The sequence below is a fragment of the Eptatretus burgeri genome, chromosome 1, assembly GCF_056783735.1.
Source record: "Eptatretus burgeri isolate ZD-2024b chromosome 1, Ebu_testis_v1, whole genome shotgun sequence".
Classification (NCBI taxonomy): Eukaryota; Metazoa; Chordata; class Myxini; order Myxiniformes; family Myxinidae; genus Eptatretus; species Eptatretus burgeri.
This window is the reverse complement of record NC_140961.1, coordinates 22,974,959-23,000,642: the sequence shown is the minus strand read 5'-3', so window position 1 is coordinate 23,000,642 and position 25,684 is coordinate 22,974,959. Positions and strand designations below refer to the sequence as shown.

The 25,684-nt window shown below is 47.1% G+C and overlaps 1 protein-coding gene across 2 annotated transcripts in view; it reads left to right on the top strand.

The window, feature by feature from the left end:
* OAT (ornithine aminotransferase) overlaps positions 1 to 5,671 on the top strand; it is a 41,640-nt gene extending 35,969 nt beyond the window's left edge. Inside the window, exons 8-12 of one of the 2 annotated variants that reach the window (XR_015056500.1) lie at positions 2,050 to 2,178; positions 2,386 to 2,499; positions 2,824 to 2,968; positions 4,193 to 4,397; positions 5,139 to 5,335. Coding sequence is in view for 1 of the 2 variants with exons in the window: in XM_085875143.1 (XP_085731269.1) it covers positions 2,050 to 2,178; positions 2,386 to 2,499; positions 2,824 to 2,968; positions 5,139 to 5,299 (549 nt within the window). In the remaining variant the exon portion in view is untranslated. Of the gene's footprint in view, positions 1 to 2,049; positions 2,179 to 2,385; positions 2,500 to 2,823; positions 2,969 to 4,192; positions 4,398 to 5,138 lie in introns of both variants that reach the window. The other variant, XM_085875143.1, reaches the window with a different exon arrangement.
* Positions 5,672 to 25,684: the final 20,013 nt, after the last annotated feature.

The following is a 25,684-nucleotide window of genomic DNA, read 5'->3' as shown; positions in this document are numbered from 1 at the left end:
TGGTCAAAATCGGTCAAAGATCAAGGTCACAGTGAGGTCAAACATCCAAAACATGATAACTCGAGAAAAGTTACCACAGGTATTGTTGACGGAGCGTGAGTTTGGAAGATCGAGGTAAGTTTGGCGGAACTTGTATGTCAATTCGTCGAGTTACGGCTGTTTTAAAAATTTCAGTGTTATAAAATAATATTAAATAATTCCATAAATTCCTGTGGAGAAATGGAGTATTTTTGCTTCGGTCGACGTTACGAGTTTGTTTTAACTTCGATTTTAATGTTGTCTTCGGTTTTTGCGATCGCTTAGGACGCTTAACACTCGGTTGTCAAAATTCTGGTAAAAATCTGGATGTTTTGGAGACGTTTTAAGATTGTATAAAAAATATTTCACCCGCCGCGTCACGGCTCGTCACGTGGTGCAGCGCGCTCGAGCAGACGCGTCGTTGAGTCACGTAAAGGTTTTGCGTGTGCGCACTGACGTCATCACGCTCGCCCCGGCATCCTTTCGAGTTGGGGGGGGCCATCGAGTGTGACGTTTACATTGCGTTAATCCGCGGTAACTCAAACCGAAGAACCTATCAATGTCAAATTACACCACGTGATTCAAGAGGGTGATGGCTAGTGCTGATTAGATTTTGGTTAAAATCGGTCAAAGGTCAAGGTCACAGTGAGGTCAAACATTCGATTTTTGATGGTTTGGTACAGAATCATCGTAGCAACTTCCGGTTTGCGTCGTTACCTTCTCTAGAGACAGCTTTTATTAGACAACGTCAGAGGTCAAGTTGACGATTTCGCAAGTACCAGTCTATGACTGCTTGTTTGTGTGTTTTTTATTATCTTGCCAAAACGAAGTTTTGCATGATATGTTAGTCAGCTTGTATGTTTTTTTTGGTTTTTTTTGTCTGTAATCACGTATAAAAAATTCTGCAGAGCACAGTTATCATCGGAAATTTTTGTAACTTCGCATATCAGAGGCCTATAGAGGTCCCTTTCAGTGCACAAAATTTTGAAGGTCAAAGTCAAAGGTCAAGGTCACTTTGGCGCAAATCAGGGGAGTCGACGAAACCCTTATTTTTTGAGTAATTTTGATCGGATCGTCTTCAAACTTCATGGGAATATAGTTCATGGTCTGGCGCTCAGCTGATTAATTTTTGGTGGCGATTGGCCTTGACCTTCATATGTTTTTTATTTTTTTTATTTTTTGGTCTGTAATCATGTATAAATCACTCTGCAGAGCACAGTTATCATTGGAAATTTTTGTAACTTCGCATATCAGAGGCCTATAGAGGTCCCTTTCAGCGCATAAAATTTTGAAGGTCAAGGTCAAAGGTCAAGGTCACTTTGTCGCAAATCAGGGGAGTCGACGAAACCCTTATTTTTTGAGTAATTTTGATCGGATCGCCTTCAAATTTCATGGGAATATAGTTCATGGTCTCGCGCTCAGCTGATTAATTTTTCGTGGCGATTGGCCTTGACCTTCATGGTTAGCGCCTCAGGTCAAACATATTTGACTCCAAGGTCAAATTTTCAAGATTTAGGAACCATATCGTGTAGTACCTCAAATTGAACACCTCGATGAGTGCTTTCTAGATATGTCAAGCTTGAGACATTATGACGTCATTTGGTGACGTTATGAGGCAAACGCATATTTTTCATGGTTACTCTGTAGAATGATTCTCATCGGAATCTCTCGTAGGCAGATATTCCTCAAGGAGTCGCTCCTGGTGGATAGCAGCTCTGTTCACCTCAGTGTGACCTTAAAGAAGTCACACGTGGTCACCTTTTGACAAGATACGGGTCACCCTGCGGGTGACATTGGTTTATTTTTATTTTATTTAGTGTGTGTGTGTGTGTGTGTGTGTGTGTGTGTGTGTGTGTGTGTGTGTGTGTGTGTGGTGTGTGTGTGTGGTGTGTGTGTGTGTCAGATCTGCTACGACCCTTAGATCCTGTATAAAAATGGAAAACATTATATACCCACACATTCCTTTGTTAGGTGTTTGTTTCTCCTACCCCTTGAATCTTTCATCCTGTGATTCTCACCCCATGCATCCAGGTACTTTTTATTGCTGACGAAGTGCAAACCGGCCTGTGCCGCACGGGCCGCATGATGGCCTGCGATCACGAAGATGTACGTCCGGACATCCTCATTCTGGGCAAGGCTCTGTCTGGAGGCATGTATCCGGTAAGCCATGTCTGACCAGTTCTGAAACGACAGATGACAGATCCATCAGGATGAATCAGTTGTATGTTCTGTATTTCAATAAGATCCATTCTCTGTCATCTTTTTTTGTGAAGCCTCTTGATGTAAAAAGTTGCGTGTTTTTGACTGTTCCACTGACTGTTCTTGATATCTTATGAAATGAATAAATGAGAATGTGGTGTACGGCAGGTGTCTGCTATACTGTGCAACGATTCGGTGATGTTGGCCATCCAGCCAGGGGAACATGGCTCCACTTATGGCGGTAACCCCCTTGCCTGCCGTATTGCCATTGCTGCACTGGAGGTGAACTTTTTATGCTTGATGTTGTGTGACATGGCTCTTTCCAACATCTTGCATCACTTCATTTTCTTGTTTGTAAAAAAATCGATTCTTAGTTTTACATGGAATTTTACATCCTAAGTCAAGGCACTGTTTGCTCTATGTACCGATCTATCAGTACGCACATGCTGATCATGGGCATAACAACATACTGTTTGTCATAAGTACAATGAGGAATTCAAAGCATGTAACTATTAACTAAGCATTCCTCATTCCATTAGAGTTTTGCTTCACAAGGATAAGTCTACACATATAATACTATTACTGATGAACTAAAATTGTTTGCAGGTGTTGTTGGAGGAGAAACTAGCGGAAAATGCGGAGCGAATGGGTGCGATCTTCCGTGAGGAGCTGGCTAAGGTACCATCAGATCTGATCGTCACGATACGGGGCAAGGGTCTGCTGAATGCCATTGTTATCCGAGAAACCACTGGTACGTTGGTGGATGTAGAATTAGATATTATTTTTTAAAATCCTGCCAACAATTGCTGAATGTATACCGATTCAAAATGATTGGTGTGTTTCATTTCGCTTCCTATTTTGCTTTACGAGTGAGAATCCAGTCATGGTTGCCTGCACTCTTCTTTACAGTCTGTAATATACTGTAACTTGTCTTACTTGACCACAGTTATGCTGGATGATTTTGCCTTAAGAGTTTGTGGAGAGTTTTGAGCCGCATCGAAGCGGTCGTGACGGCCGACTGATTATATTGCTCTGCGTCACACCATGGGCTTGTTCAGCGTGATACCGTTTATAAAGAACCACCGAGCCAGCCAACACATCACACTGATCGGGTGCCGTATGTCTGTTCTCTAATTGGGACCAAGCAGAGTCACTGGGCACACGCATGGCCTCATTCTGGGCGCTAATCACCTGATCCGAATCTGTCCTTTAACTGAGATGTATATTTCTAATCGCGATCAGGAACACTCAAGTGCACTCTGAGACCAAGTGGTTTTTATATTGTAATTGACACACACGGGGTGGGAATACAATTGGAAACAATGCAATAATTAAACCCACTACCCCAAATACGTGCCCACGAGCCAACTAAACAACTGTATATTCCTAAATTAAACTACTCCTTAAGGCCTCTTTCATTCCACAGGATATATAAAGGATGGGGTTAAGCAATTGGTTCACTTTGTCTGTCTACAAACATCAGTTTATTTGAAAAATTGAAAATCATTCCAAACAGGAAACTTGATGTTTTTAAGGATGTCACAAAGAACACAAACAACAGGCACAAATAACTAATGTAAAATGTTAAATAAGGTCATGTACAAGACACTGTATCAACGGTGGCAAACTTCTGAAAATATGTTTTTTACGACCTTTAAAATCTTTCTTTTATTTAAATTGAATCATATATTTGAACTTTGGAGAACACAAATCACCTTTTTAGCACTTTCAAACCACTTCCATTTAGTAGTACATTATTTGGACAAAATATTACATTTTATGTCACCACGACCGATCACATTTGCCACTCGCAGACTCCACCCATGTCCCTTTCTCAAGATTGCGTGGGGTAAGGTGTTCGATGAACTCTCTAGTTAATTTTATATCGATTCTCTTTTTCTTTTCTTTCTTTTTTGCCACCACTCGTCTCTTCTATACCACTCGTTTCTCCTGCACATGCTTCCTTTTCATCTAGGCGTCCTTCTCCTTCCTGAGTACCCTGTTCCTGCATCCACTTATAAAGCTGCATGGATTCAGAGGTAGAGTCCTCTGCACCACATTGTGCAGCATGACCCTCTCAATGTGAAACAACCAGTTAAACAGGCTCCACACTGGGGCCCAGACTCCAGCAGCTCGGTGGGATGGAGTATCGAGTAAGGGGGATTATACGAATGAAAAAGGTGAGTGAGCAGGTAGACGCAGGCTTATGGGATGGACGTGCAGGTTGTCAATAATGGTCGGTGTCACGCGTATGCAAGATGAAGCCTTTCATGCCAAGAAGGGTACACGATGCAATTTCAAACGTCAAGGCATTCTTCTATATACAGATGTTCCACTGGCTCCCCCACAATCCCCCCCTTCCCCCACACTTCTCAATTATTCCATACACATTATAGTATTCACCACTAACAGTTAATTACGTCATAACTTCTGCGAGATTCTAACCCCAGAGACGACAACTTGGATGGAAGTACCATCACCGGGCTATCCAGCTCCTTTAACGCCTCCAAACTTGCACTGCTCACGTTATATGTAAATGTTGATACTTTCACTTGAATTTAACAAGAAGCATCATCAGTTGTAAGTGTTGCCAACATTTTTGTGTTTTTTTCCTAAGTGGCCGAATAGTCTTTCTAAAACTGATAATGGAACGTACATACACTGTGTGGTGATTTCATACGTAATATATAGATATGTATACTTCATAAATAGATAGCCCCTGAAAAGTTGTTTCATTGCCACAAACAACCGAAGACACACAATTAATTTGTTCATGGCAGTGAAACAAGTTTTTAGGGGCTATCGATTTATTACGTATGCATACATGGTAGATACTGAAAGTATTTTTCGACATTGACAAATTATACGCTGTGCATTTGTGTGAAGGGTACGAGTGAATATGATACCTTCTCTGTCTGTAGACATTGATGCCTGGAAGGTGTGTTTGCGTTTCATGGACAACGGGCTCCTCGCAAAACCCACTCATGGAAACATCATCCGCCTGGCACCGCCACTTACCATAAACAAGGAGAAAATTTCTGAGAGCGTGGACATCATTAGAAAGAGCTTGCTCTCGTTCTGATGTTTGCGCAGTGAGAACACTTGCTGATTTTACTCCTCTCTGGCGTATCTCAAGCAATGTCCTGTTGATATATGTCATCCATCGTTGGCTTGATTGCATACAACAAACAGATAGAACCTTTTTGATTGTGCTGCACTCATTCTTGAGAACTCAATTCCAGTAATTGAAGGGTATTTTAGAATCATGACCCTCATCGATTGTCCACCCTTCATTAATCTTGTGATTATGGACTCCAATAATTTGATCAATATTACCAAATTGTTTCATCTCAATCACAGTTGAACACAAAGCAAACTGCCCAGTGTCAATGCAGTGCTCTTTTTAGGTGAACAATCAAATTGCTGAATAAATGTAATGCGTATGAACTATCAATATGTGCTGGTGTGTTCTTGTTTCACACATCAATAATTTACCGAGTTAATACAGACAAAATGTCCAGTTTATCGTGGTATTAGGATGATAAAATCGATGCACGAGGTATTATTGGAGGAAGCGTCATCGCTCTTGTCCTCTTTGGCTCCTCTGTACACAGTGGACCAGACATTCCACTGTAGACTATCAGTGGTCAAGTTGCCCAATGGTCCACCATTAAATTTATGGTGATTACATAATGGTACACTTCATTTTTGCAGAGCATCACTGTAAGGTAAATGGCTGTCCTAAGTTCTGACCAACCTCCTCCTTCCATTGACCTTGAGGATACGCGAGCTGTTGCCAAAAGCATCAACGATTATTAGTCCCTTCCAGGTTTGCTCGCCGTCTGTTCGTCCATCCCACCCATCGTTTTTCAGACTTTACCCATACCCTTTAACGTATTCAACTGAAACTTGGTACATGGCTTTATTATGATAAGTGGCAGAACAAGTTCGAGTTTCAGGGCGTTTCGTCAACTTTTCACAGAGTTATGCCCTTTTTGGGCTTGTATCACATTGGTAGGGGACATGTATTGCAAAGCAATTATCACTCTTGTTTTACTGGAATCGCACATGCTGTTACACCTTTACGTGTGGATGTCCCACTGGCGTACCTTCCTGCGCCCCAGCCTTGTTCACAGATAGAGGGACGTATCAATCCTGCAACATGAATTGAAGTCCTGCAACATATCAATCAGAACAAAGCTTCAGGAGCAAGTCGGATTCCAGCTCGTATAATTAGGGAATTTGCATGTGAACATTCAGGTCCAACAACCAATATGCTCAATGCTTCCTTCACTGAAGGAACTGTTCCCGCTCAGTGGAAAGTGCAATTGTAGTTCCAATTCCGAAATCAACTCAACCAGTGTGGAACAAATTGAGACCAGTATCTTTACCTGATCACTTTTCAAAGGTCGCAGAGAATTGTGTAGTGAAATGGTCATTACATGATATTAGAGATAAAATTGACAAAAATCATTATACTAGGTCTGGTTACTAAACATCACGTTACCTCATTAAACTCGTGAATGATTTGTACGAACATGCTGACAAACCATAAAGTCACAGCTCGGTTGTTGTAACTGATAACTCTAAAGCTTTCAATTTGATTGGTCATGATGTCATAGTGAATAAATTCATAGATCTAAATGTAAGAACAGCTCTAATTCCTCGGATCTGTAGTTTTTTTTGAACCGAATAAAATTTTGAGTGTATGATACAAGATTACCTTGTCAGACATTGAGATCCTTATGGGTGGTGTACCTCAAGGTACCAAGGTAGCCCCCCTTCACTTTCTGGTTCAGATCAATGATGCAATGGCTCAAGTGGAACGTAGCAAAATCCATCTTGGTTTTTAAGTATGCAGATGATACGACAATAGTTGGAAACACAAGGGGCAGCAAACCAGTAATGGCTCAGCGAGATGTCTTCAATGACTTTCAAAATTGGACAAACAATAATAAGATGAAATTGAATGTAGAAAAATGTTCCCGCATGCAAGTTTATTTGATGAACAAATAATCACAGATGCTACAGCTGACTTTGCAAGCATTACTACTTGAGGAAATTTAGCACCTTAAAATCTTCGGGGTTACTATGTATGTTTTTTTGTATACACTGTTGAGGCTCGTATAAAAGCGAACACACAGAATGTACAACAAGGGGTGCAGGACCCAAGAGGGGCAGGAGAAAGAAGCACAAAGCAGTGGGGAACAGAGACATGAGGAAATCTGTGGAAGGGTGAGGGATGGGGGAGGGTTACACAGGTTAAACAAGATGGACACGACAGGGACTTTCAGGTCCTTACATGACAGGGACATTCAGGAAGAAAAGGAGGGAATTTGAAGGAGGTGGGTTTGGGGTGGATTAACGGGGGTAGAAAAGATCAAGGATCTGGATGGAGGAAGACAAGGGATTGTGGTGAATAGCTGTTTTAAAGACCTGGAGGGAAGAGTGGGATTGAAGAGAGTGTGGGAGTTTGTTCCAAAGATGGGAAAATAGACGAATGAAGGAGTGAAGGTGAGCAGTGATTCTTGATTGTGGTAGTTTTACAAGAAGGGAAGAAGGGGGTTGCTGGCAGACCTTGAGCACTCTGCGAAATATGGGGGGGGGGGCATATCGTAGAGAGAGCAAGGGGGCCGAAGCCGGAGAGAAGATGGAAAGACCACCAACCTACCTGCAGTGAGAGTGAGAGACCCAAAGACTCAGCCTCATCGTGGTAGATACCAATGATCCTAAACGGCTTCGTTTCCACAGCGTGAAGCCAAGAAAGGTGAGAGGTGAGAGCACCAGCCCAGAGGGAAGAGCAGTACTCCTTCTGGCTGTGGATGAAAGCTTTGTATGTGCTCAGGAACTCAGGTGTGCCAAGGAAGGACTTTGCACAACAGAGGATGCCCAGTTGGTGACTGGCTTTGGAGGCCAGCTTGGAAATGTGGCTTTCCCAGGAAAGATTATGGCACATAGTGAGACCCAGAAGCTTCAATGAAAGGACTTATTCAAGAGGATTGTTGAGAAAGTAGATTGGGGTGAGAGGGGGAGTTTTCAGACGGTCTTTTCGGAGAGACATAGTGAGAGTGTGAGATTTGTCAGGATTGAAAGACATGTTCCACATGTTGGATCAGTTTGTGATTTTATCCAGATCTGCAGAGAGTGAAGAGGCTGCCACTTGTCGATCTGAGGGAGGACAGATGGTACGGCAGAGGGTGGAGTCATCAGCAAAGAGATAGGATTTTATGGAGAGTCAGAGAGATCATTGATTAAAACCAGTAAAGGAACGGGGCCCAGAACACGGCCTTGGGGAACTCCAGCCTGGACAGGAAGAGGGGATGAGAGAACTCCATTAAGGGCCACACGTTGGCTGCTACAGGAGAGGAAGTCTGTGAGCCATGAGTGGAGGTGGCCTTAGATACCATAGGAAGAGAGCTTGGTGAGCAGGGCAGGGTGCCAGACCGTATTGAAAGCACGCGATATGTCTCGGGAGATGGCTCTGATCTTGTGTCTGGCATAGAGGACCTCCATCCATTGTTGGGCGAGCAGAAGCAGCATATACAGGGTAGAGCGACCTGGTCTGAATCCAAATTTATGATTGGAAATCAAGCCATTGGATAAGAATGGTTGAAAGTCTGAAGCGATGATGGATTCCATAACCTTGCTGATGATTGGGAGAAGGCAAAGTTCTTTAAAAGAATTCCCAAGACGAGTGGATGTGGGAGAAAGTAGAGATGGGAGACCAGTCTAGAAGCTTGATGGCTCGAAGTCCCTGCCAGTCGGCCTGAGTGAAATGTCAGACTCGACGGCGCTGAGGTGGTTCTCTGATAACACCTAGAGAGATGTCCACTTTGACAAGGACGTGGTCAGAAGAACCAATTGGAACAGAGGAAGAACAGCAGATATTTTCTGGGAAATTGGTCAAAATTAGAGCTAGAAGAGATGGATACCATTGGTTGAGCTCCGGGTCGGGAAGTTGACAGATTGAGTCAGTCCCAATGAGTCACAGATGTCTTTTGCTGAAGTGCCATGACAGGTGAGAGAGGTACCCACACCTAACCAACTGGCATGATGACAATTGAAGTCGCCACATATGAGGAAGAGAGAGTTGGGATGAGAGGATCGAAGTTGGTCCATGTTTTCGGTCCATGGTTTGTTCATTTCAATGGATTTGAAGTGGAACTTACCACATTCAGAATATTCTGGTGAGAGCAAATGGTAAACTGTATATGTTGAAACTATTTTTAAAGTTCAATCTGTCTCTTGAAGATTTGATGATGATGTCCTGTATAAAGGGGATGTGAGATCCCTCCTCGAGTATGCTGTACCATTCTGGAATGCAAGCTTTACCGAACCTCAGATAAACGATTACCCGCAGCGCCCACTACAATTAGGGTATGCGCGAAAATTGAAGGCCCCCTAGCGACCAGGTGAGTGCATCGATACGAAGGAAACTTTGCAGGTTCATGGTACTCAATGAGTACTACAACTTTGCCTCAGGACATATTGACCGATTTCGCTTATATTAGGTCAGGGGTCAAAAGTCAATTAGTGCAAAAATCGATAATATGCGAGAGCTGGAGGTGCCTTCGCGCCAAATGCTACTCCTCCTAGGGTTATGGTTGGATGGTCATGAAAATTCACACTAATCGTCTGGAATACATTGTGCACAAACGATCAAACCGGATTTTCCATTTAGATCTTTGTTCACCCACAGCACCCCCTCAAACTTTGGGGATTTCCGATTTCAAACCGCATTTTCGGTACTTTTCATTCAAATGGATACCGAGTAGTTATCAGTAGATGGAACTGGATGAGATTTGATATGCATAATCTTAAGGTGATTCCCTACCCGCTATATGACATCCATTTTGCTCTACATCTTATAGTTTCCATGCTCGGCGACCCATCGCCGCCAACCGGCTTGTTTTCTTCTTTTCTTGTTTGCCCGGGCGATATCTGAGCCATCCTTTGAGCTGGGAAGCTGAAACTTGGGGACAAAAGTGAAGATGTGCTTTGACAAAAACAATATTTTTTATTTTTTGATTAATCAATGAATTGATTAATTATTTCATTTTTATCGATTTATTAATTACTTCTTTATTTTATTTCTCATCTGGGCAATATCTCGGGCACATTTCGAGCTTGGATTCTGTTACTTGGACATTCCAGTGACCACGTGATTTGACTATGAAGACTATTCTTGATTTATTGATTAATCAATTAATTACTTCTTTCTTGCTTTCCGGGCGACATCTCGACCATCCTTTGATCTAGGAAGCTGAAATTTGGGGACAAAAGTGAAGATGTGCTTTGGCCAAAAAGGTGTTTTTTAAATTTTTTTGATTAATCAATTAATTCATTAATTGCTTCATTATTATTGATTTATTTATTACTCATTTATTTTATTTCTCATCCTGGCAATATCTCAGGCACTATTTGAGCTCAGAAGCTGATATTTGGACACGACAGTGCCCAAGTGATTTGGCGAGAAAGAATATTTTTCATTTATTGATTAATCAATTAAATGATTAATTACTTAATTATTAACGATTTATTAATTACTTGTATTATTTCTCATCCTGGCAATATCTCAGACACCTTTTGAGCTCGGAAGCTTATATTTGGACATCACAGTGACCAAGTGATTTGGCTATAAATAGTATTTTTGATTTATTGATTAATCAATTCATTGATTAATTACTTCATAATTATCTATGTAGTAATTACTTATTTATTTTATTTCTCATCCTGGCAATATTGTTACGAATTTGGAAGCCTTGTGCACACAGACAGACAGCAGTCCCCAAGTTTAGTTATCTCGATAAGTATGTGTTTATAGTCAAGGCCCCCTACCTGTGTCTAACGGGAATTACATGTGTGCGCTGCGAAGTTTCTTTTCAACGAATCTCCTTCACTTCACTTCGCACACCGAAGCCATTGCCCACATGCGTTTGACCACGTACGTGGGCGGAGATTTTCATCGCCTCAGCTCCGACTCCACCCCTTGTCCAATCATGCACAGAGGGCGACTCTCCCACGACACCCCGGCCAATGAGGGTTGAGATGGCCACAGAGAGCGACTTTCCCACGACACCCCGGCCAATGAGGGTGGAGACTGCCTCAGATGCCGATTTTCTCACCCCGGACAAGAAAGATATAAAGGAACGCCAGGCTGGGGAGGTTGGTTGTCTTGAGGGTCGTGGGTCTTGGTGCTGGCTGGTTTGCCTGGTCCTGGGTCATCGTCGTCTCTGATCTTCTCCTTGGTCTTGGTTGATTGGTGCGTGGCCGGTTGGAGAGCACGGTCCCTGGTGCTTGGCGCTGCGTTAAAGCTGTGGGTTCGAGTCCCGCCACACGACCAGATCGTCGTACACCGCACGAGGTGGACAGGTGCACGCCAGACCCTGGCCTTCGGCTCGCCTTTCCTTCCGAGCTGGAGGCCTCAATAAAGGCCGGCCGGCCCAGTTCGTGTGTGTGTGTGTGTGTGTGTGTGTGTGTGTGTGTGTGTGTGTGTGTGTGTGTGTGTGTGTGTGTGTGTGTGTGTGTGTGTGTGTGTGTGTGTGTGTGTGTGTGTGTGTACCAGTCTGTTAAGTAGAATTGTGTAAGTGCCTTGTACATACCTGCATGGCTTTTAGTCGGTTTAACTCTGCTCTCTGTGTCCCCCTCCCTTATAAATAAACCCCTGTTAAATGTACCAGCTCGTTTTCTGTGCTTTCTCCCATTGGTTCAGCACGGTGCGTATTGAGAATTTGTGAAGCCGTTTGGGCCGGTAATTGTTCATTTGGGTCCGACGGACTTTGGTAATTCCGCTCGGTTATACTGGACCGAGGTCGCTAGAGCGACCCGGTTCGACAGAGCCCGTCGAGGGTGTGGTTTTCCCTGGTAGTTGGACAACGTGGGTATTTAGGTATATTGAAATTAGGCAATTAACCCTACCCCACACCATCAAAATATTGGCAATCATGGTCCGCTAAGGATCCCGTGACCTTTGGAGTTGTCCGAGGGTCACGACCTAAATTCCGGATGTTCGGTGGAAGACGACTCCACTGCTCCACCTAGTAGTCGTTTATCGCCACCGAAGCCCGGCCCACAACAATATCTCAGGCATCTTTTGAGCTCGGTAGCTGATATTTAGACATGACAGTGACCAAGTGATTTGGCTACAAAGAATATTTTTGATTTATTGAATAATTGATTAATCGATTAATTATTTCTTTCTTGCTTGTCTGGGCGATATCTGAGCCATCCTTTGGCTTGGAAGCTGAAATGTGGGGACAAAAGTGAAGATGCGCTTTGGCAAAAATGTTTTTTTTTGATTCACCAATTAAGTGATTAATTACTCAATTATTATCGATTTATTAATTACTTATTTATTTTATTTCTCATCCTGGCAATATCTCAGGCATATTTTGAGCGAGGAAGCTGATATTTGGAAATGACAGTGACCAAGTGATTTGGCTATAAAGAGTATTGTACACCGCTCCTTCCCAATGCCATATCAAGGTGATGCATGACGTCATCGCCGGGGCGCCGAAGGAAAGGAGTACTCAGTTTTCACTTCGTTTATTTGTTTGTTTTCTTGTTTGTTTGGCCGGGTGATATCTCAGCCATCCTTTGAGCTCGGAACCTGATATTTGGACATGGCAGTGACCAAGTGATTTGGCTATAAAGGGTATTTTTAATTTTTTGATTTATCATTTAATTGAATCATTATTCATTTTTCGATTAATTAATTTTCAAAGAGTTACAGATTCAGATGAAACAATGGTGGTTGAGGTATGCTATGAAGCAATTGATTGAGAAATCAATTATTTTAGGACTATTATTTATTTTAATTGCACAATCACTGAATCAATTCATTATTGCACATCTCTCACTCCAAATTCATCTCTATCTGCTGCATGGTGAGTAAGTATCATTTGTACATATTGTTACGGCTGTGGAAATTCGCAATACACCATAAAGGGTCCTCAGGTGAGATATATCGATAAGTTAATGTGTAGTAAGCCCACACCTGTTGTTTAGAGGGATTATGTGTGATTCATCTGGGCTGCGACGCTTTGAGTTAGCCATTTTTCTTTCTCTCTCGTTATTTTGGACCATTAAGTCGCCAACAACTCAAACACCACCACCTTTGCCTCTTTACCTACACAACTCCATCTGGCAAACATCGCTTCACCGCCATTCCCAAACGACGCCCGCCAACCACCAAACCACCACAGCAACCCCCCCCCACCACCTTCGCCTTTCTCCTTCCACGGCCATCGACCCCACCACCAGTCAACACCGAATGTCATACTGTCCGAAGCCGTTCAGTGATTGCTGCCGAACGCGGCAAGCTGCGAGTGCAATGGATGCCTTTACGGGAGAGAAATTTGGATCAGGAAGGCTTCACGCCCCTTTTTCTCCGTCCAATGGGCGAGCATCGGGCAGTATGGCCCCGCCTCCAAGCGCGATGAATGTGGATTCTTTACGGGAGAGAAACTCGGATCAAAAGAGGCTCACGCCCCTTTTTGCCACACCAATGGCTGAACAGAGGGTGGCGTGGCCCCGTCTCCAATCGCGTTTTGATCCTAAAATCTGCATACAGGCTCCTCCCCAGGTCTATAAAAGACGCGAGTCTGTGTGGAACTCGTAGTCGTGTGGGGGTCGCTTTTCTCATCGTTGGTATCGCCTCGTCACTCGTCGTTGGTGTCGTCTCATCGCTGGTCGTTGGTGTCGTCTCATCGCTGGAATTGAGCCACCTTCGCCTTCACAAGCGACCAAGCCAGCCAGCCATTCCCCTCGCTCGACCCTGAGCATCAACAATTCCCCCCCCCATCCACGCTGAGATAGTGCCGGTGGCCCCGTTCATTCCCCACCCTAACCGTGATGTCGACCAAAACCGTGCTTGCGCGGAGCACGCCGGAGAGGGCTCACCGACCATGCCAGGGGCACGGAGTCGGGGCGCAGCTGCGCTGACATTGCGGCTTGCCCGCCATCGCGTCACAAGGACGCGGGTAATACCTTTTCGGTCTCGTGGACCTGGCCACTCCTCCAGGTTCCGCGCACATTTGGTCCACGGACCCCGTCTACCTCCCTGCCTATGGGGAGGTCTTTCCTGTTTATTTTGAATGAATGATGTGGCGCTGAGTCCCGACAAGTATAATTGTTTAAGTGTTGTAAATAATTATAGTCAGTAGTAGTGCTTTTGCTTTTGTTGCATTTTGGCTTTTGCTGCGCATTGCATTACTGCCTTACGTGCATGTGTTGTGTGTGTGTGAAATAAAGTGCTTGCTTGTCAAACTGTTTCCCGTTTCGTTGCATCCTTTCCTCTGTTTGAAAGTTCCATCTTGCATCACGTAAGGGATTAATAGTGGGTTGAAACACCCGATAAGTAATCTGAACCGTCGAGGTCGACGATAACTCAGCTCGGTTATCCCTGCAGCACGGAACGAGCCGCTTAAGTGGTTCGTGTCCGAAGTCGACCTGCGGCGAGGTATGATCGCCTGGTAGACCACTCACGCAGGTACTTAGGGAGGTCGAATTTGGCGAGCAACCCTATCCTGCGCGGGTGGGCAATTGGCACGATCGTGGTGAGGTTAAACCCCCACCCGTGACTGGCTCCTGGCGGTAGTTTCCGGAGGGTCACGACTGAATTGTCCGTTCCGGTGGGCGACGCGTCGTGATTCGATTTACGTGGCCGATCGGACGCCGGACGGGCCAAAATTCGTAACAATACACGTATATTTATATATATATATATATATATATATATATATATATATACATATATATATATATATATATATATATATATATATATATATATATATATATATATATATATATATATATATATATATATATATATCTCTTCTCCTCTTCTTCTTTCGGCTGCTCCCTTTCGGGGTCTCCACAGCGGATCATCCGTTTGATCCGCATCGTGATTTGGCACATGTTTTATGCCGGATGCCCTTCCTGACGCAACCCTGGTCGCCTCTTACGACACAGGGATATGGTACACCTATTTTAACCGGGGTATACACCGGCCCAGTACACTGGTACTCATTTTGCCGACCTCGGAAGGATGACAGGTTGAGTCAACCCCCTGGTGTATTAATTCAGTGGCCCAACGTGGTTTGAACTCAGGACCTTTTGGATCCCAAGCCGCTGCCCTAACCACTGCGCCAACACCAGGCTATATACATATATATATATATATATATATATATATATATATATATATATATATATATATATATATATATATATATATATATATATATATGTATATATATATATTGTCGCGGATTCTCGCCCGCCGGCGTGCTGACGGCCACGTAACTCGAATCGCGGCACGTCGCCCACCGGACGGACAATCCAGTCGTGACCCTCTCGGACTAACGCCAGGAACCAGTCACGGGTGGACCTTTCGGTCTCACCGCGATCGAGCCAATCGGCCCCCGCGTGGGATAGGGTTGCTCGCCAAATTCGACCTACCTAAGTACCCACACGAAGGGTAGACCGGGCGATCGCACCTCGCCGCAGGTCGACTTCGGACACGGGCCACTTAAGCGACCCGTTCCGTACTATCGGGATAACCGAGCGGTGTTATTCGTCGGCCTCGACGGTTCGATTAATTATCGGGCGTCTTAGCCCAGGACCAACCCTTTACGTGAAGCAAGATGAGGATTCAATGAAAGAAATGACGAAGCGAAGCGGGAAAACAGTTCAATAATAAGCACATTTATTTCGCGGAACACAGGAAGCACACATATACAATTCCACCAAAAGCACATGGAAAAGAAGAAGAAACACAATGCAATTTTACACAAAAAGCAAATGTAAAAGCGAAGACACAATGCAGAGCTATCCGACTACCGAGCACACGGCAACACTTATACAATTCTACTTCACAGACGGCGCCGACAACACATACCCAAAACCAAGAAAAAGAACACCCTCAAGGATGAGGCGGGCCTGGGGCCGAGACCGGGTCGGGCCTACCCGTCTGATGATGAGGCGCGAAGTGGCGATGGTGCCCCAACACCACGGGCCTCGCGGACAGTGTCTGGTAGGGGGTGGGAAAAGGGGCCCCCTTTGTCGCACTATCTCAGCGCGGGGGGAAACAGGAGGGGGTTGCTGATGCTCGGGGGAAGGAGGATTTTTATCCTGTCTCGGGTCCCGCGACGAGCGTCTCCACCTCGACCAGGTCGCGCCGTCGGCCTCCCGCCTTCAGCTCCCGGCACCGACGCGAGCACCCCCTCGTCCGTCTTCGCCGCCGCCACCTCTCCACAGCTCCGCCGACAACTCGTTCCAACGCACAGCTCGTTCCAACGCGCAACTTCCTTCCAGCTCCACCGACGACTCTCTTGAACTCCGAACTCACTCTTTCCAACGCACACCACCTTTCTGACGAACGCAGCCGCTTATATAAGCCCCGTGGCTTCGCCTTTGACCCCCTGCCTTCGACCTTTCACCTCGCTCCCCATTGGCCCGAGAAAAAGTGGGCGTGAATGCTTTTTGATCCATGAATTTGCATATAGCGACCACCCTCCAACGCCCTGGAGGTGGGGCCAAATCGCTCCTCGCTCACCGATTGGACGGAACAAAAGTGGGCGTGAGTCGTTTTTGATCCGTTTTTCTGCGGAAAGTCCGTGATGTTTTGTACACGCTGTTCGGTGCGCGCCCTGCACGAGTCCAGTACCGGTACCCACAAGTGGCGCAAGAACGGTGGCGATGCGACGGTTGCGAGGTGTGACGGTAAAGGTCGTGGCTGTTGTGGTGAAGCGGCGTTGTGGTGGGTGGTTGATGTTGTGATGACTGTTGAGACGTGGTTGGTGGTGGTAGAGATGGTGGCTGGTCAAAAATAAAGATAGTAAAAGAAAACCGGCTATCCTGAAGAGTCGCAGCACGAATGAATGACATTTATTCCCTCTAGACAACGGGTTTGGGCCTAACTACACATATACTTACCGAGATATCTCACCGAAGGGACCTGAATGGTGGTTTGCGAATTTGGTCAACCACAACACTACCCCCTCCCCTTTTTACAGACTCGTCCCGAGTCGTCGTATTTTCGTGTGCCATCATGTGTAGTTTTCCCCTAGTACATTTTACCTACGGATCCCTGAGTGCGACATTCATGGTATTCGTGTCCCCAAAATAAATAACCTGAGGGCTGCGTAACTACCTAAACAAACTCACTCACACGGACGACTTAAATAAAATTGCCGGCGCTAGGACAGACATGCCGGGGGCGCACTCATATTTACAGTACATCGTAACCTTAACTTACAAATTTTACACTAAACCATGGCCCAGGATCAATGAACTCTGCAAAAGAAAAGCAGTTAGCAGGGAGCCAGGCTGCTCGCATGCAGTCTCTGGCTCAAAACAATGCAGGTGACAGGGAACGTGGCTGGCTGCTCACACGCAGTCCAAGGCCTTCCCTTTTGAACTGAACGCAGTGAACCACAATGGTGCATGGGCTGCACAAACGTAGTCTCCGTGCCAGCTCAAGTGGCACACGCAATGAACACAACGGATGGATGGATGGACACAAACACGGTGCACGGGCCGCCACTGCAGGCCCGTGTTGTAGCTGCCAACAGGGCAGTTCTCGCAGCTTGCAAACTGTTGCCTTGCGGATCCTGGCGCACATGGAAATGAACAGGGGGGGGGGGCAGAGCAAAAATTGAATGGGGCTGGTGAACATGGGCAGTGGGCATGGCATGGCAAAGGTGAGCAGGCAAACACAGCCCGCAGAAGAAGGCCGCTGCAGGCAAACACAGCCGGCAGATGAACTGGCCGGCACAGGCCTTGCAGAAAAACAGCCAGCCGGCAGATGAAGTGGGCCGGCACAGGCCTTGAAGTACCACAGCTGCAGATGATCCGGCCGGCACAGGCCTTGCAGCAACACAACAGCTGCCGATGAAGTGGGCCGGCACAGGCCTTGAAGAACAACAGCCAGCCGGCTGAAGTGGCCAGCCTTTGCCGTTCAGTGGAGGTTGGTGGAGGGAGTACGGTGGTGCTGGCCACTCGGAAGGCGGGCTCGGACCTACCTACCTGTCTCCCTCCCAACATATCGCCTTTGCCTGTCACTGTACATACCCACTCCCTTAATTTGTCAAACCCCAATTTAGCCCCAACTTATTTATTTATTTATTTTTATTTTTACTTCCCCACTATAAATCGTCCCCTAACCCCCTTTATCGTCCTTGTTCGGCTAACCTATCCTGTCACCTAGCCTACTCCCAACCCCTACGTTCCCTTCCCGGAGGGGAATAAGGGAGAGCTAACGTCCTGTGTCGAGGCCCAACGAAGCCTCAGGATGGCCTCCCCAGAGTTCGGCGATCTAACCCAAAGTGGGTCCAGTGGCCCACAACGAGAGCGAGGGGATGGATGGTGCGGAGGGGTACATCTCCTAATCTACCCTAACCATTTAACTGTTAAACTACCCCGGGGCTTTCAACAAGCGCCTCTCGCTTAAACTATTGGTTCTTACAACCCAGATTCCCGTCGCCTGTGTTGGTGTCCTCACAATTTCGGGCCTCGCCCCCCAATTTTCTCTCCGTGCCCTCACACGGTCTCCTGGCTGGGACACGTGGCTCCCTTTGGCAGGCACGACCCTCTGCCGAATCTCCCGCTATGGCACCCCCGGGCACTACACTGCCTCCGAGCCTACCAGCTCCCTAAACACCGGGGAGTGCCCCCCATGGCACCTCCCCTGAAACGCACACGTGGCAGGCTGGCTTCCCGGGCCCCTTTCCGAGGGTCACCCTTGCCCACAACACTGCCCACGCGGCTAATGGCGCCCCGGGCCCCCGCACCAAGCAGGCGCACCCGTGCCCACTACGCTATCCCGGCCCCCCATGGGCCCATGGCCTACCGCGGCCGACTAGCCTGGTGCCCGGGGTACCCACTCAGCGATACTCACCTTTCGCAGCCACGCTCCCAAGCCCGTCAACAGGGCTCCTGCACCCCTCCAAATGGGTCTCGAGCCTACTTTCCCACCAACAGCAAAACGACCTCCATTTTTCAATTTGACTAACCCAGCTAACTCACTCTACACTGACCCCGGGGTCCCTTGGGCGGGAGTCACTCCTCCCCCCAATCACTCATCGCACCATGCATTCCCCATTCGCTCCACTCACACAGACCCGCTGGCCTCACTCACTCAACAAGCACATGCTTCCACTTCACTCACCAACTCTTCAACATACTCACCGCTGAACTCTGCCATTCTTCTAACTACATCCCCTAACTAACTCGTGCTCCCACGTCGTCCCTTAAACTACAGCACGTTCCTTTTAACACTACGTAGCTAAGCTACGTCCCCTCTACACATTCACAAGTCTGTCCATGTCCTCAAATAAATCATTTTATTTCAATTTCCCAACCTAAATCTCGCAATCATCCCTCTAACTAATCCATTCCACGGACTCCATGAGGACTTACCCCTGCCCCATGAAGTCGGTCTAACTAAGCTAACCCTTCCCCCTAACTAGTTTCCATCCTGTGCCCGAGTTAAGGGGTCTTCCACCCCTTGCCCAGGAATCCTGTGCACCCGAAAGTGAGGCTTGCTTTTCTTTTTTTTTTTCTTTACCTGCGCAGCACCAGCGCGGCAACTCGCGCACTTTGCACCTGCCCGTGACGTCATGCAGCTGCACGTGTTCCTCGTCCCTCCTTGGACGGTACCATCCGGCAGGGATACACCTCCTGCCAGATTCCAACCCCACGTGCAGCCATGGCGTCACCGTGCGCATAAAAAAAAAACACAAGCCCCACGTCTCGAGGGGTTCCCCACGCGAACACATGTGCTTTGCCCGTTGGAGCTCAACACACACGATCGCGTGGAGAACCCGTCCGGTCCAAATCCGTAATCCTGCCTAAACTTTGTCCGTCCGCGGGATCGGCAAATCCACCGCTGGCGTTTCCGGACCGGGACTTCACTCTCGCAAGCGAGCTCGTGGCGGTCTCGTGCGTTGCACAGCACGAACCTCGTGCTCACTGCTGGGTGAACCCGGCACGGTCCCCGAAACAACTACAGCCGCTACTCGGCTTTCGTTTCTCCCATGTCGCCGTCGTCGCCATTCGACCCACGCACACCTGCGTGTTACGACGCTCACAGTCCATTCCATCACATTCACCCCGGGAGACGCGGCTGCGTGCTCCCGCATGCCCACCGACATCTCCCTCACATACCGCTCTCTCACACACACGGTCTCCCTTGCACTCGGCCGTTCACTCACGCGTGCCTCACTCATACACCGTGCCTCACTCACACACGCGGGGGTACTCAACCGCGGTGTTTCATCCACACACCGTCCCTCACTCACACACGGGGGGGGCACTCACCCGCGGTGCCTCATCCACACTGGCCGTTTCATCCACACACACGGCCTCACTCCCACACGGTGCCTCACCCACACACGCGGGGGCACTCACCCGCGGTTCCTCATCCACACTCGGCGTGCTGGGAAGCACACACTCCGGCACACTCGCCACCACACCACTCACACGTGGTTCCTCACTCATACTTTGCACCACACACACAGGGACAACCACACTGGGGATTTGTGTCCCCACAAGGGTCTCCGGGGCCTCTATACCCCCCAAGCTCTCCGTGCACCTGTCCACAGCACCCGTCCCCTCAACCTCGCAAAGCACGACCGAACTCACCTGGTTGTGACTCGCCTCAAGGGGGCATACTCCCTCCCCTCGTTCCTGGAGGAGGCTATCCAGCTGCTCGCACCGGGTCTCCACCCAGTCCACCAGCTCACCCCCATTATCCTCCACTACCTCCGTGTGTGTGTGTGCGTCACTTACCCCGTCTTCATCGTGTAGTCTTCCCTCTATCGTTCCCATCTCCCGTGTCTCTGCCAACTCAGTCACCTCTTCACCCTTTACCTCCCTTGTCTCAACTATTTTTATTTCCTTTGTCGTCACCTCGTGTCTCGTCTCACACGTCTTGGTCTCCCCATTTAATTTTTCCCTTTCGGTCATCGTCGATTCTTCTGTCACGACCCTCGCCCAACACGCCCCCCGAATTATTTTTTTACCCGCCTCCACCGCGGGCCTGTCAGCCGCTGCACCCCCTTCCAGCTCGTTCGTTCCTACACGTGGAGTCGCCATTTTGAGTTCTCTGCTAACGGCCTTCATGCCCGCCTGCAGGCATCGGCCCATGTTCTGCGTCTCCCCCCGGAGCTTTTTCGTTTCTTCCTTCATGTTTGTTTCCATTTTAGTTTTCATGCGTTTTATTTCGTTTGTATTTGTATCCATCTTTTCGTTTATTTGTTGTGTATTCGCATCCATCCTCGCTGTCATTGCCGCCAGCATGGCGAATAGCTGGGCCATGTCGGGTGCGCTTGGGTGAGCCGATTCGGCAAGAATCGGGAGGTTTTGGTGGAGAGGGGGAGGGGAGGTGTCATACACCGCGGCCGCTGCCGCACCCATTTCGGCCTCTGGGTTCAGTTGGGCGAGTTCGTTTTCCTGTACAATTAACATTTCCTGCACGGGTATTTCATCCTGAGCCATGGATTCTACACATTCTACATCTATTTCTAATACCCCCGGCTCCCGCTCGCCTTGAGACGCCATCTTGCTTCTCTTAAAGGGTTAATTTGAATCGCTCGTAATTTGGAGGGAATCGGGGGTCGCTTCTCTCACCCCTGGACCGATTCCCGTGAATTTAATTGGAGACAGGACAGCCCGTTTTCCCGTTCTCCGTTACCAGTTCTGCGAGGAGGGCGATGAGTTTGTATCGCACGACCTGACACCAGTGTCGCGGATTCTCGCCCGCCGGACGGACAATCCAGTCGTGACCCTCTCGGACTAACGCCGGGAACCAGTCACGGGTGGACCTTTCGGTCTCACCGCGATCGAGCCAATCGGCCCCCGCGTGGGATAGGGTTGCTCGCCAAATTCGACCTACCTAAGTACCCACACGGAGGGGAGACCGGGCGATCGCACCTCGCCGCAGGTCGACTTCGGACACGGGCCACTTAAGCGACCCGTTCCGTACTATCGGGATAACCGTGCGGTGTTATTCGTCGGCCTCGACGGTTCAATTAATTATCGGGCGTCTTAGCCCAGGACCAACCCTTTACGTGAAGCAAGATGAGGATTCAATGAAAGAAATGACGAAGCGAAGCGGGAAAACAGTTCAATAATAAGCACATTTATTTCGCGGCACACGGGAAGCACACATCTATAATTCCACCAAAAGCACATGGAAAAGAAGAAGAAACACAATGCAATTTTACACAAAAAGCAAATGTAAAAGCGAAGACACAATGCAGAGCTATCCGACTACCGAGCACACGGCAACACTTATACAATTCTACTTCACAGACGGCGCCGACAACACATACCCAAAACCAAGAAAAAGAACACCCTCAAGGATGAGGCGGGCCTGGGGCCGAGACCGGGTCGGGCCTACCCGTCTGATGATGAGGCGCGAAGTGGCGATGGTGCCCCAACTCCGCGGGCCTCGCGGACAGTGTCTGGTAGGGGGTGGGAAAAGGGGCCCCCTTTGTCGCACTATCTCAGCGCGGGGGGAAACAGGAGGGGGTTGCTGATGCTCGGGGGAAGGAGGATTTTTATTCTGTCTCGGGTCCCGCGACGAGCATCTCCACCTCGACCAGGTCGCGCCGTCGGCCTCCCGCCTTCAGCTCCCGGCACCGACGCGAGCACCCCCTCGTCCGTCTTCGCCGCCGCCACCTCTCCACAGCTCCGCCGACAACTCGTTCCAACGCACAGCTCGTTCCAACGCGCAACTTCCTTCCAGCTCCACCGACGACTCTCTTGAACTCCGAACTCACTCTTTCCAACGCACACCACCTTTCTGACGAACGCAGCCGCTTATATCAGCCCCCTGCCTTCGACCTTTCACCTCGCTCCCCATTGGCCCGAGAAAAAGTGGGCGTGAATGCTTTTTGATCCATGAATTTGCATATAGCGACCGCCCTCCAACGCCCTGGAGGCGGGGCCAAATCGCCCCTCGCTCACCGATTGGACGGAACAAAAGTGGGCGTGAGTCGTTTTTGATCCGTTTTTCTGCGGAAAGTCCGTGATGTTTTGTACACGCTGTTCGGTGCGCGCCCTGCACGAGTCCAGTACCGGTACCCACAAGCGGCGCAAGAACGGTGGCGATGCGACGGTTGCGAGGTGTGACGGTAAAGGTCGTGGCTGTTGTGGTGAAGCGGCGTTGTGGTGGGTGGTTGATGTTGTGATGACTGTTGAGACGTGGTTGGTGGTGGTAGAGATGGTGGCTGGTCCAAAATAAAGATAGTAAAAGAAAAACAGCTATCCTGAAGAGTCGCAGCACGCATGAATGACATTTATTCCCTCTAGACAACGGGTTTGGGCCTAACTACACATATACTTACCGAGATATCTCACCTAAGGGACCTGAATGGTGGTTTGTGAATTTGGTCAACCACAACAATATATATATATATATATATATATATATATATATATATATATATATATATATATATATATATATATATATTTTTTTTTTATATATATATATATATATATATATTTTATATATATTTATCATATATATATATATTTATCATATATATATTTATCATATATTTATATTTTTTTTTATATATATATCTATATATTTATATATATATATATATATATATATATATATATATATATATATATATATATATATATATATATATATTTATATAGATATATATTTATATTTATATAGATATATTTATATATATATATAGATATATTTATATATATATATATATGTATATATATATATTTATATATTTATATATAGATGCAAAAAATATACATATATAAACGGTGTCCCAAAAATAACCAAGGGATTTTAAATTAAATAACATTTCTGTTTTTTTTTTTGTTGTTGTTTAAAAAAAAAAACTTCTTTTCTTTTCAGAATTTAGATTAACATTTGGAAATGACGCATGGAAAATTCACAACTGAACATAGAACCAAAATCGTGGACTTTTATTCGAAATTTTATCGATAAATTATTCTCATATGCCTGGTGTTGGCTTAATGGTTCGGGTGTCGGGATTCCAGAGTCCTGAGTTCAAACCCCGCTCACTGTTTAATTAACACCAGGTGGGGTTAATTTTTCGGCCTGTCATCTGTCACCCGTCATCCTTCCGAGGTCGGCAAAATGAGTGCCAGCTTGTTGGTATACTGTGTCGGAGTGTTCGACCCGTCCAGGATTGTGCCCAATAGCCAAAGAGACTGCTTAAGCAGCACCAATGCTCTGCACAGAGTATGGTCCCAATGGATGGATGGAATTTTTCTCACCCAAAGAGCATACTACCGACACTTTAATGCCAGAAAACCACCTTCAAACTTCATGATTCGTTGGTTCATTCAACGTTTTCAGCAACATGGGTCAGTAAAGTGACTTGCCACGATCTGGAAGACCACGTTCAGTCCGTTTGCAGATTAATCGTGAACGTGCAATGGACAGTGTTCAAGAAGAAGCAGGAACATCGATCCCACAGACGTTCTGACCAGTTGGGGATGTCTCGGATGTCACTGTATCGAACACTAAGAAACGATTTGCACCTGTACCCATACAAAGTGCAATCGGTGCAAACACCAGACTCTCTCGGCGAGGGACCCTCGTTAGTGCAGGAGGCCAGTGGGCCGACCACGTTCCTCGTGGTCGCAGCAGGTTGATGGGCATCTCGAGGAGATGGGGATGGACCAGGTATCTGCCTGGGGGATGGCCAGATGGAGGACCTTGAAGTAAGTGGACGCAGTGACGCGCTGCTCCGGCGCATGCTCCCATACCTGACCTGACCTCACCTGACCTGTGTGATGACTGAATGTCTCCGTGCTGTCCTTTGATTCTTGTGAATATATGAATCTGTTATTTCGTTCTTCCACGAGTCGAGGTTTCTTTATTGTTTTTTGTTTTGTTTTTGGCTTCCATCCAATTGCATTGACGTTTGGTCCAAGTTTTTTTTTAAAACCTGCAGATAACGGTCTGGTCCTCGTTACATCCGAACGATTAATTGTCCATTTACCTGAAACTTTCATTGTGACGAAACTGACAGAGATATTAATCAATGTTTCGTGCCGGGAGAAATAATTAAGCTTTGACAAAGACGATAAGGTATTATGGAGCCTGGTGTTGGCTTAGTGGTGCCGGCTTGGGATCCTATTGGGATCCTCGGGTCCTGAGTTCAAGCCGCTGAATTAATACCAGGGGGGTTGACTCAGCCCGTCATCCTTCCGAGGTCGGCGAAATGAGTACCAGTTCCAGTGTGTGTACTGGTAGAGGGGCACTGCATCAGCGACACAGTCGCGCTTCAAGAAATGATAGCTACCCGGCAGCTGAGCTGCCATACGACCACCACCACCACCACCACCACCACCACCACCACCACCACCACCACCACCACCACCAGGTATTATTAGTGAATAACCAGAGACGAAGAGGAAGAAGAGCTAATCGTGATGTCCCCGGGCCATG